Source organism: Leopardus geoffroyi, chromosome B3, assembly GCF_018350155.1.
Source record: "Leopardus geoffroyi isolate Oge1 chromosome B3, O.geoffroyi_Oge1_pat1.0, whole genome shotgun sequence".
Taxonomy (NCBI): Eukaryota; Metazoa; Chordata; class Mammalia; order Carnivora; family Felidae; genus Leopardus; species Leopardus geoffroyi.
This window is the reverse complement of record NC_059337.1, coordinates 116,423,843-116,437,971: the sequence shown is the minus strand read 5'-3', so window position 1 is coordinate 116,437,971 and position 14,129 is coordinate 116,423,843. Positions and strand designations below refer to the sequence as shown.

At 44.7% G+C, this 14,129-nt stretch overlaps 1 protein-coding gene across 2 annotated transcripts in view; it reads left to right on the top strand.

Annotated features, from left to right (window-relative positions):
* The window catches only part of MAP3K9 (mitogen-activated protein kinase kinase kinase 9), an 82,013-nt gene that overhangs the window by 47,414 nt on the left and 20,470 nt on the right, over nt 1-14,129 (top strand). For both annotated transcript variants that reach the window (XM_045451396.1, XM_045451394.1), the window contains exons 3-5: nt 1,122-1,302; nt 12,326-12,474; nt 13,346-13,521. In XM_045451396.1, the coding sequence (XP_045307352.1) occupies nt 1,122-1,302; nt 12,326-12,474; nt 13,346-13,521 (506 nt within the window). The remainder of the gene's footprint in view (nt 1-1,121; nt 1,303-12,325; nt 12,475-13,345; nt 13,522-14,129) is intronic.

The window sequence follows — 14,129 nt, the reverse complement described above, 5'->3', positions numbered from 1 at the left end:
GTGTTTGCTCTTTTTTTGTTTTTTAATTTATTTTTGAGAGACAGAGAAATTGCAAGTGAGGGAGGGGCAGAGAGAGAGACACACAGAATCGGAACCAGGCTCCAGCCTCCCAGCTGTCAGCACAGAGCCCGATGGGGAGCTCGAACTCACGAACCGCGAGATCGTGACCTGAGCCCCTTACCCACCTGAGCCACCCAGGTGCCCCTTAGCGTGTTTGCCCTTTTTAGGACGATTGACTCCTGCAAGGGGATGCAGACAGCTGGAGCTGTCATGTAGGTGACGTAGCCGCCTCAGTACTGTCCTAGGAGAGCCCAGATGGCTCCACACTGTGGTGCTTTGGTGTTAGAACTTGGGAGACAGGCCCAGAGTATTACTGATTCAGTGAACTAGTTCTTTCCTCCTGGGTCATACACACAGAGAGATTCATGGTTGTGAACATACATGTATCCTCTGACTTCTTCAATTTGTCAGGCAGTTCTCAGTGGCTGGGGGTGGGGGAGGGAATTCCTGGATCAAAGGAAAATCTCTGTGCCCGAGAGACAGCTTTCTTACACACTTAACTTGGGAGAGGTTCATGGGAACTGTGCAGGCACTGCCTGGAACCTTGAAAATCCATTCCTTGCACCTCCAAAATGCACCCCATTCCTTGTGGTCTGAGAGTGGTTATGGCCCAGGGGTGCCTGGCCAGATAGGAAGCCCAAGGAGCCTCTCCTCAGAAGGGTCAGCTGTGACATCACGGGTCCCTCCATAGGGCATGAATGGGCTGTGTGCTGTGAAGGTTAAGAGGGAAGGCTTTTGAGTCAGGCTGCCTGTGTCAGTCCTGGCTTATTAGTTGATTTTTTATGTCAGTTTCCTCATCTTGTAAAAAGGAGATGGCAATGGTACCTACCTCATAAGGTTGTTGTGAGTTAATGATGATGCCTATAAAGGACTTGCCACGAAAATGGATGCATCGTAGGTGCATCTTACCGAAAATGATGGCTCCTACCATCAGTCCATGGTAGCTGCACAGTGGAGCCTAGAGGAGAGGGTAAGAATCTGGCAGGAGGGCTCTGTAGTTGGTGGTTTCCCTGTGATTAATGCAGACTTTCTGGTTTCTTCTATGTTCCTTTTCTTCCCAGTATTGATCCTCCAGAAGGTGGAGAATGGAGACCTGAGCAACAAGATTCTGAAGATCACTGATTTTGGCCTGGCTCGAGAATGGCACCGAACCACAAAGATGAGCGCAGCAGGGACATATGCTTGGATGGCACCCGAAGTCATCCGTGCCTCCATGTTTTCCAAAGGCAGTGATGTGTGGAGGTAAGGTCCAAAGGGTCAGGGGCAGTGCCGCCCTGGTCTGTTTTGGCTGTACACGTGTTTCAGGACTTGGAGAACTGAGGATGCATAGACTCCCAGACACCCCAAGTAGGTCTAAGTGACCCCTTCACAGCAATCTGTAGTAACTCCCAGGTTGCCATGGGACAGTTTCTAACGCCTTCATCTATCCAAAATTCCTTTAGTGCTGTGGCAGGTACCGCCTCTATGTGTTAGTGATTGCTCCGTAGGAAAGACCAGTAGATCCCAGGGGCAGTGTGTACTCCCATCTCTGACTGTAGGGTGGTGAGGGCACCCAGGCATTCCTGGGGACTGACCTTCCACGGGGTCCCCCTGGCTTCCTTAGCAACTGCGGCTGTTATTGCTGGACTTGTTCTCACTCTAAGCTCTTCAGCTGATGAGTATTCTTTGTGCTATCTCTGTTGTTTTGGTGGGTTGGAAATTATGCTTTCTAGTTATATGGTTAACCTTTTAGTCAGGGCACTATCTGTTGAACATTGATACAGAAATGGGAAAAGATGGGTCTCAAGCATGTACTGAGAACTGCAGAGTCACAGATTAGACTAGCCGTTCCCCTAGTAAATGTCAGCCTAAGAGGTCATAGGCACATGCATCTAAAAATCTAATCCCCACTGATGGGAGGAAGAGCTTGTGCAGAGGGTGCATCCTCCTGGCTGTGAGAAGTAGCATCACCTTGGTACACCGAAAGAAAGGGCCATAGGTTATCATCGGACTTCAGTCTATGAAGTTGTTTCTTCCTGGTGAGTTGTAAAGTGAGCTTGTGTGTGTATAAGACGAATGTGTGTATTAAAAAAAAAAAAAAAAAAAACAGCTTTATTCAGATATTCACATATTACGAAGTTCACCCTTCAAAATGTTGAAGTCGATGGTTTACGGTAAATTTACCAACTTTGTACCAATCGGCATGGTTACCAGCTTGCTAAGGCTGCTGTAACAAACTACCGCAGGCCTGGTGGCTTTAAACAATAGACCTTTGCAGTGTGGAGGCCAGAAGTCTGAAATCAGTACTAACAGGGCTATGCCCCCTCTGAGACTTTGGGGGAGATTCTGTTCCACATAAGGGTTTTGGATATTAGGACATGGATGTATCTTTTTAGGGCTACCATTCAAACCACTACGACTGCTATCTATTTCCAGAATTATTTTTCTCATCCCAAAAAGTAACCCAATACCTGTTGGTAGTCATTCCGCAATCCTGCCTCCCCCTGTCCCCAGCAACTACTAATTTACTTTCTGTCTCTATGGATTTGCCTATTCCAGGCATTTCTTACATATGGAATCAATACAACATGTGGTCTTTTTGACTGGCTGCTTTCATTTATCGTGTTTTCAAGGTTCATCCATGTAGCATGCATGAGTCAGAACTTCATTCCTCTTTATACCTGAATAATATTCCATCCTGTGGAAATTTATTTATCCATTTATAAGTTGATGAACATTTGAGTTGTTTCCACTTTTTGGCAGTTGTGAATAATACTGTTGTGGACATTTTTGTGCAAGCTTTTGTGTGAACATAGATTAACATAGATTTTCAGTTCTCCTAAGTATATACCTGGAAGTGGATTTGCTAAGTTATATGGTTATTCTGTGTTTAATTTTTTGAGGAATGACCGAACTATTTTTTTTTTTTTTTTACCATAGCTGCACCATTTTCCATTTCCATTAGCAATGTAGGAGGGTTCCAATTTCTCTACATTGTCTCAATACTTGTTATTATATGTCTTCTTAATTATTGCTATCCAGTTAGATATGAAGTGGTATCTCATTGTAATCTTGATTTTATTCTCTAATGATTCCTGATGTTGAGCATCTTTTTGTGTGTTTATTGGCCATTTGTATATCTTTTCTGGATAAATGCTTATTCAAATCCTTTGCTAGTTTTGAAACTGGGTTGGTTATCTGTCTTATTTTTAAGTTGAAAGAGTTCTTTATATATTTTTAATATAAGTCCTTTATCAGGTACATAATTTGCAAATATTTTCTCCCATTCTATGGGTTTCTTTTTTCTTGTTTTTTTCTTTTTCTTTCTTTCTTTCTTTCTTTTTTTTTTTTTTTTTTTTTTTTTTTTTTTTGAGTGAAGGGCAAAGAGAGAGAGAGAATCCTAGGAGGGGCAGAAGTAGAGGTAGAGAGAGAGAGAGGCAACGCTCACCCAAAACGGGGCTCGTGCTCACCAGAAGCAGGACTTGAGCTCACCCAATGTGGGATTCGAACTGACAAACTATGGGATCATGACCTGAGTTGAAGTCAGATGCTTAATGACTGAGCTACCCAGCTGCCCTCTTTTTACTTTCTTGATGGTATTCTTTGAAACAGAAACATTTTTAATTTTGATGAGGTCCAATTTATCTATTTTTTTATTTGATTGCTTGTGCTTTGAGTGCTTATGCTTAGGCTTTTGGTGTCATAGTTAAGAAACCATCCCCAAGTTTTATGAATATCTATACCCATGTTCTAAGAGTTATAAAACTCTTAGCTTTTACATTTAGGTCTGTGTTCCATTTTGACTTAATTTTTGTATGTGGTGTGAAGTAAGGGGTTTAACTTCATTCTTTTGCCTGTGACTACAGTAGTCCCTCCTTATCAGTGGTTTCGCTTTTTTATGGTTTCATTTACCCATGGTCAACCATAGTCTGGAAGGTCAGACCTATCATCAGAAGGTCAGTATTACCTAACGCTGGGTCACAATGCCTACATCATTCATCTCACTTCATCTCATCAAGTAGGCTTTTTATCATCTCACATCATCACAAGGGTGAGTATAGAATGATAAGATTTTGAAAGAGCATATTTGTATAACTTTTATTATAATATAATTATTCCATTTTATTGCTCATCTCTTACTATGCTTAATTTATAAATTAAACTTTATCATATTTATGTGTGTATAGGAATAAACATCTATAGGGTTCTGTACTACCTGCAATTTTAGGCATCCACTGGGGGTCTTGGAACATATCTCCCATGGATAAAGGGGGGACTACTGTATCTAGCCCATTTGTTGAAAAGGCTGTTCTTTTCTAATTGTCACCCTTGTCAAAAAGTAATTTATCACAGATGGAAGGGTTTATTTCTAGACTGTCAATTATACTTCATTGGTCTATGTGTGTATCTTATGCCAGTACGACTCTTTTGTTTTAATCAGTCTTTCTTCCTTTCTTTCTTTCTTTCTTTCTTTCTTTCTTTCTTTCTTTCTTTCTTTCAACATAAGCAGGGACGAGCAGAGGGAGGCAGGGGAGGAGACAGAATCCAAGGCAGGCTCTGAGCTGTCAGCACAGAGCCTGACAAATGAAGGGCTTGAACTTACAAACCATGATTTCATGACCTGAGCCAAAGTTGGATGCTTAACCAACTGAGCCACCCAAGCACCTCAGTACCATTCTGTTTTAATTACTGTAGCTTTGTACTAAGTTTTGAAATTAGGACATGTGAGTCCTCCAGCTTTGCTGTTCTTCAAGATTATTTTGGCCATTCCGTGTGCCTTGCATTTCCAAATGAATTTTAGGAGCACTTTATCAATTTCTCCAAAATAGGCAGCTGAGATTTTGATGGGAATTGTGTTAAACCTGTAGGTCACTTTGGGAACTGTTGTCAGCTTAACAACATTAAGTCTTCCAATCCATGAACATGAGATATATTCCTATTTACGTAGATATTTTCTAATTTCTTTTAGTGATGTTTTGTAGCTTCTGTATATTGCATCGTATATCCCCAAGCATTAATTATAGTGTGAAGTGACTATCATGCAGAAAAGAGTTTTCTTCCCTTAAAATGTCTGGCCAGATTTCATCAGTGTGAACTGTGTAGTGACATTCCAATGTTTTTGACCTACAAAAACAGCAATTTCTTAGGCTTCAGTGTAACGCTTCCACTACTTGACTATAGGCTAAATGACAATAGCTAATATATTAATTAGGCTAAGCTACTATTACAAAGAGACCTATAGATGCAGTGGCTTAAATAAAGTAGTACTCAAAGAGTAGTCCAGCCAGTCCAGGCTGTGGGGTAGCTGTGCCCCGTGAGATCCTTCAGAAACCCAGGTTCTTTCCGGGTCCCTCAGTGCATTGGTCTTACCTAAATGGTTACATCTAAGTGACTGTTGCTTCCACGTTGTATTTTGCAGAAACAGAGAAAGAGAGCTTATCCATGACAAGCAGGTTGTCTTTAATTTGGAAACAACCCAGAAGTTGTGTACATCTCCTGCTCTTTTGTTATATGCGCACACCCGGCTCCAAAAGAGGGAGACAGATGTAGGCTCTAGCTGGGTAACTGTGTGTCCAGCTAAAACTCTTATGATGGAAGAAGGGGAGAGTGGATTTGGGGGACAATCAGCTACTTGCCACACTCAACTTGATCGTACCTTTCTTCATAGGAAACCATGACTTCTCAGTAACATTACTGTTTTCTACTTCCTGTATTCCTGCTAGGCTTCTTCTCCAGCCTGGCCCTGAAATTGTGCAGATTTTATTGCCACAGACGCCAAAAGTTTCTGTCGCTATACTGATTTGGACAGAGTTGCTGCAGGTATGCAGGCACATTCTTAGTGGGAAGCGAAAGCCCCAATATCTAATGTAAGGTCTTTTCATGGTGACAGAAGTGGCCGGCAAGGAAGAGCAAGGCCATTGTAGGAGTTTGTCCATCATGGAAGGAACAGGGCAGGACCATTCATCTTTTACCCAAAGTGTCCTTGTTCTAAGGCTAACCTCCAGGTCTTGCCTTTCAACCACAGATCCTGAAAGCAGGCTTGAGGAGCCTTTGGTGAATCATCTGATGAAGTTATTCTGCTCTCTGAAGGGAATGGCTTGGAGGTAAACTCCAAATCAGTAGCACTTTGGATGAGGTGGCTTGGAAATGGTCATGTGGTCTGCTCTGCCACTAGGTCTTCAGTTTAGAGTTGTTCCCAGGACTTCAGCTTCCTGACTCATCTCGGTCGAGGAATGTGGTTTGAAGACATAATTCACTGTGCTCCCTCCAGCTGTTTTAGCTTCCGTGCTGCAGTATTCCCTGCAAGGAACAATGTGTTGGAACCCCTTAGATGGGCCTTTACTCCTTGAGGCTACTTACCTAAGTGGCTCCAAATGATCTCAAACCTGTGTCCGAGGAAAACTTGTGCCCATTGCTGTATGTACAATATGCATACACTGGTGACAGTATTTGCTACCCACACAAATGCTTATGAGCTAGGCTCTATGCTAAATCCTGGACCCCATTTAAAAAAACTTTTTTTTTAATTTTTTTTTTATTTTATATTTTATTTATTTATTTATTTATTTATTTATTTATTTTTTTTCAACGTTTATTTATTTTTGGGACAGAGAGAGACAGAGCATGAACGGGGAAGGGGTAGAGAGAGAGGGAGACACAGAATCGGAAACAGGCTCCAGGCTCTGAGCCATCAGCCCAGAGCCCGACACAGGGCTCGAACTCACGGACCGCGAGATCGTGACCTGGCTGAAGTCGGACGCTTAACCGACTGCGCCACCCAGGCACCCCTGAAAAAAACTTTTAATGTTTTATTCTTTCTTTGAGAGAAAGACAGAGTGCAAGTAGGGGAGGGGCAGAGGGAAGGGGAGACACAGAATCCGAAGCAGGCTCCAGGCTCTGAGCTGTCAGCGCGGAGCCCGACATGGGGCTTGAACTCACGAACCACGAGATCATGACCTGAACCAAAGTTGGACGTTCAACCTACTGAGCCACCCAGGCACCCCACTATACCTCTATTTTATCTCGTTTTATTCTTCACAAGAATCCCCAAAAGTAGAGGATATTATTTCCATTTGACAGATAAGGTAACCGAGGCTTAGATGGTTTAAGTCATTTGTCTAAGTTCATCCAGGTGGTAGAGACAAAGCTGTGGTTAGAATCAGAGCAGTGCCTGGTGACTCAGTTAAATGTCCAACTCTTGATCTCAAGGTTGTGAGTTCAAGCCCCATGCTGGGCTCTGCACTGGGTATGAAGCCTAGTTAAAAAAAAAAAAAAGGAACTTAATAGGTGTCTCCTAAAACTTTGTGGTGTAGCCATATTGCCATCTGTATACCCTTGTGCCTGCATTTTGGGCAGCTTCTTCCAGGATGATTGGCCCACTAGGCCTGGGGCTCAGCAGGATGTCCCAGAGAGGGTCCACACATGCCCAGAAGCTTGGACAACGTTTGTTCACAAATCGACTTGTAACTCATTTACTCATTCAGGAAATGTTTGTGGAATATTTACTGTGTGCCAGGTACTGGGCAGAGCCTGTGTCCGTCCTCTACCCCTCCTGGAACTCCTCAAGGTCTGGGGCCTCTGGGCCTCTTCTATTGCTGTGTGCCGAGGGCCAGCTGAGTTTGTCTTACTGCTTTTCGAATGTAGGTCTCTGGGTCTCTTCCACATGCTGTGATGGAGGGTATGATGATCACGGCCCAGATCCTCGACTTCATGTGTTTCCTGATGTGCTTGGATTAGACCGCCTCAGGAGGAGTAATTGACAAAACCTTTCCCTTTGGTTGTGTGTGCACAGAGTGCAGTGGTTAGTGGTCTCCTATAATGACTTCTTGCCTGGTGTGGGGGGGATGGAGTGGAGGCATTTTAAGTTTTCAGAATTATAGAACTTGGAGCACCTGGGTGGCTCAGTGGGTTAAGCGTCTGATGCTTGGTTTCAGCTCAGGTCACCATCTCATCGTGTGTGGTTTCGAGCCCTGTGTCGGGCTCTGCTGACAGCATGGAACCTGCTTGGGATTCTCTGTCTCCCTCTCTCTCTGCCCCTACCTGGCTCTCTCTCAAAATAAATAAATAAATAAACATTAAAATAAAATTATAGAGGTAAAATGTGTTCACTGTAGGAAAAAAAATTAGAAAATATGGGTAAACAAAAAGAAAAAAAAAGGGAAAAAGAAAACACCCATTACTCACTTCTAAAGATAACTTCTGTTAATATTTTGGTGCATTTATTTCTGTTCCTGTGCTCATCTACTCATCCCTTAAAATGAGATCATTCTCTTTTGTAAGCTGCTTTTGAATATAATACAGGGGCACCTCTGTTGGGTGTCTGACTTCGGCTCGGGTCATGGTCTTACAGTTTGTGGGTTCGAGTTCTGCATCAGGCTCTGTGCTGACAGCTCAGCTTCAGATTCTGTGTCTCCTTCTCTCTCTTTGCCCCTCTCCTGCTTGTCTGTCTCTCTCTCTCTTAAAAAAAAAATAATAATGTAATATAGCATGCGCATATTACCATATCAGTAAATATTTACCATGTCAATGTATTCATCTATATATTACATATATAGTAACAAATAGATCATCATTTTGAATGAGGTCTGGTTAACAACAACAACAAGAACAGTTTTGTGTTACTTCACGATTTACAGAGTGCTTTCATATGTGGTAGTTCAACTATCTTCACCAACAATTATTAAATAGCATGGTTTCTGGAATGTGGGGTCGCAGCCAATTACCAAGTGCAGAAGCCCATTCAAGGGACACCCTCTCCTATCAGGATGTGTGTCTTAGAGACAACATAGGTTAATAAGAAAAATAGTCCTGGTCCAGCTCAGGTGTGGATTTGCTGTGCCTTTGGTTGGGTTGCTATCTACTCTGATGCTTTTCCTCACTTTGAGAACACAGAACGCCCCTCCCTGAACTGTGACCCCACCAAATGGTGGAAGGCATTACCATACCTCTAGAGGTGGTTAATCATTGACACAGGGTGCATTCCCCAAGGTTTGCAAGGACGCCTGGGAAATCACTGACAGCACTGTGGGAACGGGTGGCTCCCCGTTGGGGGAGAGGGAGGCAGAGTTTTAGCTGAGCTGGTACCTCCAGGCCACTTGTACAAGGTCTTGAAAGGGCCTGTTGACCTTCTCTCAACCTTGGGAGGGCATCAGAGTGGGTCAAACCTGAGGTAAACCATGTGGGCTTCTCCTGCCCACCTCTCCCGGGGGCTCAGACACATCTAATGTGTCATTCTTTAGTTCCTTTCTTGGACTCTATTCCTGCCAAAGGAATGCCAAGTCTTCATTTACATCACCACCTTCTGTTACAGAAATAAAGAGGAACATTGGCAGAGGAGAACTAACTGGTTCAGTCATCCCCAGGAATGCTTCTTCCCTGATTGCTGTCGTCCCTCAGCAAGGCTCTCGGCCGGCACTGCAGTCTCGCCCTAAATCCCACCAGAGGCTTTCTTGTTTCAGGACCTTCCCAAGGGGAAGCACGCAGTGTTTACTAGCTGTGGAGGGTAGCTTCCGGAGAAGCAGTAGTTACTGTTATTTATTCTTTGCAGTTACTCTGTGCGGTGGGAATTGGCTGTCTTTGTTGCACAAGTGAGGAAACTGAGGTTTGGACAGGTAAGCTTCCTTTCCCACGGCCCCACCACTGTAAGTGGTGAAGCAGACACATTTGACTCAAGTCTGTCTGAATCTTCCTTGGGCAGCATTTGACCCGTTTCTCCTAGTTGTGGGGCATTTCACATGGAACAAAATGCGGTGGAACAAAGAAACAAGCCAGGTGAGAGCAGGGCTGCCCTCGTCGAAACTGAGAGAGACGGAGTCCCTGGCTCCACCCTCTTCGAGGTGGCCCGAGGCATCTCCATGGGTCACCTAGGACTCAACACTAAAAGCGTCACAGAGTAGATGTGAGGACACAAATAGGACCCATGTTTAGATCTTTGAAATCCTCTACTGTCTTTCCAGGTAGTTAGGGCTCAGACACCAGGAGAGGGGTTCTTTGGGCCCTCGGGTTTTTGTTCCCCAGAGTGGAGGTTGGCAGTGATGCCAGGAGCAGACAACTGAAGCTGAGGGTCACCGTAGCCTAGGAGTCTAGTCCGCAGTGCGGACAGTTCTTAGAGGTCACTTGGTAGCAGCTGCCCAGCACGACTGCTGTCTGGATGAGTCACAGTAAAGATTTGGCAGGAAGAATAACAGTGCTATTCTGGGAATTCAGGGCTTACTCCAGGGCGCCCAGTGCAGCCTGCGGGACTGTCTATCCATACAGTGCTTCCCACCAGCTCACTCACTAGACGAGGCCTACTGTGTACGAGGCCCTGAGAAAGCAAAGGTTAAACGACCATCCCTGCTCTCGCAGGGCTCATTGGCTGGCAGACAAACAACCACAGTCCACGGCAGCCCAGACAAGGGTGAAGTAACACTGGCAGCATCAGGGAAGGCTTCCTAAAGTGTCCATTGTTGCCATCAGCCTCAGACTAAAAGCCAAGTCCGTGTCAAGACAAGACCTGTAACTGTCTACCAGGCTTTTTGTGGCTGTTGAGATACATAAAGAAAGTGATGATATTTGGAGGGCGCACTGGGGGAACGCCGTTGTCCAAGGAGACTGGCCAGGCCACTCTGGAGGACCGTCTGCGGGGATCTTCTGGGATGCCCTGGTGCATTGGTTGGCACATTGCTCTCCTTTGGAGCCATGCCAGGTCACCTGGGATTCTTTGAGGGCAAGCCTTGGCTTTGTATAAGCCGATCCCTGTCTTCTTTTACCTAGCAGTCCGGGCTTAGCTGGCTCCTGGCCCCATTCTGGTCTGGTTTAGGTGGCCAGGGGCCCATCATTGTCTCTTTGTGCACTCATAATATGTCTGTTGTGACCCACTCTGTGTGCTAATTGACATCTTTTCTGTTCCTGTCGGTAGTCTCTTTGTAGATAAGATCTGTGTCTTGTATCCCAGTGGCCTGCAGTGAGCTTGATGCACAATAAATCTTTAGTAGATGTTTAAAATGAATGAATAAAGGGTGGAGCATTTGAATTTGAAAGACGATTATAGTTCACCAAGCAGAGAAATGGTACAAGGAGATTCTAGAGAGAAGAAATTGAGAGTTGGTCCAGGGCCCACCATGACTTATTCCACGTATGCCCTTAATATATGCTGCTAAACTTACCTGAACCTCGCTTTCCTCATCTGCAAAATGGTGATAATATTTATCTTGCAGGTTCGTGGTAAGGATTTAAGATGATGTTTATAAAGGTCTTAGCATCATGTGCATACAAAGTACCATGATGAAATATTAGGCTGTTTTCCAATTAATCTCTATGCCCAGTGTGGGGCTCGAACTCACGACTCCGAGATCAAGAGTCACACACTTTCCCACCTGAGCTATGTTTTGTTTGAAAATAACATGACTTTGTTGGTTATAAACTACCGATGAGTATTTTTAAAAATTTGAGGCTTGTGTTAAAAATATGAGGAGAGCCACTCTTTACTGTTCGTGGCCTCATGGTGCTTGTCCTGAAAGGATTGTTATTCCTGGAAGGATTGAACCCTACATGATTTTGCCTCTTTCTGACTGTGAATGCATAGAATAATTATTCCGCTAAATTCTGTGCTCCCCATTCTCTGACTCACAGGACATGTGAAAAGAAATTCTTCATGTGGCTTTGAAAGGTGGAGAGGAAACTGAAGTCCTCACAGCTGACACACTGCTCTGTTGTCCCCATGTCGGCCACGCTTGTGCAACTTTCCCCTTGGAATTAGACAGAGTCTCTGTTAAGTGATCAGCGGCAGGAATCTATCCAACCTAATGGGCATTTAAAGAAATCTGTTACAGGAGCAAAATCTGTTCTAGGTGATCAGGTCTCTGCTTTTCTAAAGCCAAAGAAATATATCTGTGGCTAACGCTGAAGTTTTCTTAAAACAGACAAAAAATGTATTCTTGGGAGGCTGCCTCTTCTTCCAGAGTGTTACGTTATGGATAACAGCAGAATAGCTGTGGCTGGCCGGCACGGATTTAAACCCTTAGAGTGGCTCAGTGAATCTCACGGCAGCCTTGTGAGACTGGCCGTGTTGTTTGCACTTTACAGATGAGGAATCTGAGGAACAAGCCTTCGAAATCAAGTGTGCCTGACTCCAAAGCTTTTGCTTTTAGTGGGTCGGCCTCGTGGTCTCCCGGTCTGTATTCCATTGGTGCATCTGCTTTGTTGGTGTCCCTCCGTCCCAGAAAGAGTGTGGGCAGCTCAGAAAGGTCTCATGAGCCCTGTCGGTGAGACTGCCTTGTGGCTTCTGTCTTCTTCCTCTGTTCAGCTACGGGGTGCTGCTTTGGGAGCTCCTGACTGGCGAGGTGCCCTTCCGAGGAATCGACGGCTTAGCCGTAGCTTATGGAGTGGCCATGAACAAGCTCGCTCTTCCCATTCCTTCTACGTGCCCAGAACCTTTTGCCAAACTCATGGAAGGTAAGTGACCCCTGGCTGGAACGAAACTGGAGAAAGTTTACCTTTCGGCAGCCCTTGGGTACGTTGCAGACAATCCTGCTGGGTCGGTTACTGAAAGAGGAGGTGAAGCATTGGTCACTCACAGAGGAATACTGTGGGTGGTTGGAAGACCTGCTTGAAGATATGTCAAGCCTTGCTGATGTCACAGATGTCCCTTCTGTCCATCTACAGTGACTGTAGAGCTTGGCTCAGTAACTAAAGCCTGCTATCCAGGGCTTGAGCATTTTATTACTTAATAAAAAATGAGCGTATTACACATATAGAAGCAAAGAACATCAGAGAAGAAAGGAACTCTAGAAGTCATCTGGTCAGACCCTAAGTGAGAAACCCAAAGCTGAGAGAGGCGAGGTGCACTCCATTAGCTAGTGTCTGAGCTGACAGTAGGTAGAGTTCACTTTTCCTGCTGCCCAGCCTGGTGCCTTTTATCCTTGCCTTATCATCATCCCATAGAGGTGGGCAAGGCTGGCTCATTTATTTGTGGGAGATTGAGGCCCCAAGTCTCGTGACCCACTGTCAAGACTGGAATCGTGTAGGAACATGAGAAGTCATGGCTGTTGAACTTCACGCAGGCAGAGTCTCCGGACTTGCTTTTCTTATGCTAACTCAACAGAGTCAGATGGGGGCGGCCGCATTATATTTCCCCATTCAGTCTTTATAATATTGAGGGTGGGCAGCTTGTTTTATTTCCCTAGCCCTATTTGTGGTTACCTACCCAGTGTTTCAGTTTCTGGAGGGAAAACTACTTCTGGTAAGTGAGGTCCTGTAATATTCTAAGTCTTAACGCTTGTCTCTGTCCATTCATGCTTTCTGTCCGCTCACGTGTTCCGTGCAGACTGCTGGAATCCCGACCCTCACTCACGACCATCTTTCACAAATATCCTGGACCAGCTAACTACCATAGAGGAGTCTGGTTTCTTTGAAATGCCCAAGGACTCCTTCCACTGCCTGCAGGATGACTGGAAACATGAGATTCAGGAGATGTTTGACCAACTCAGGGCCAAAGAAAAGGTAAATAAAACAAGAAAAAGCCATGCATTGAATCAGTGGACCTTCCCCACTGGGGCCTCTGGACAAATTCCGATACAACCACCTTCCTGCTTGGTCTGTGGTAACAGAGCAGCTTTTTTCTTCCCGGCTTTACATGGAGAGAGTTCTCCAGGCCTTAGGTATGCCCTGAAATAGTATAGACGTTTTCTTTCTTTCCGGGATATGGCAGGAACAAGTAGGGGAGTCACGATCCAAAGCTCTTCTTACAGAGTATCTATTTCATTGTCCAAACCAGAGGAAGAGCACCACTGGGTAAGTACCAGCAGAAAGTATGAGAAAGTTCTAGAAATGTTTCTTGGTTCTGTAGTGGACTTCTGGGGGTGGCGGGTTAACTTGTTACAGGGATACTTCAACACTGAGCACAGGTATCAGAATCAGAAATAGCAATGGGCTAAAAATACTATGGTTCTGAAACTGTTTGGTATTTTGCGTGTTTTTATGAAAAGGGCTCAAGCCCAAACTGACTGAGGAGTTCAGATATTCTTAGCTTACTAAAGATCTACCTTTTTGTTTTGGGGTCCATTCCCTATGTGGCTCCTCTCTTTGCCCTTCATGCCTGGTTAGCAGCC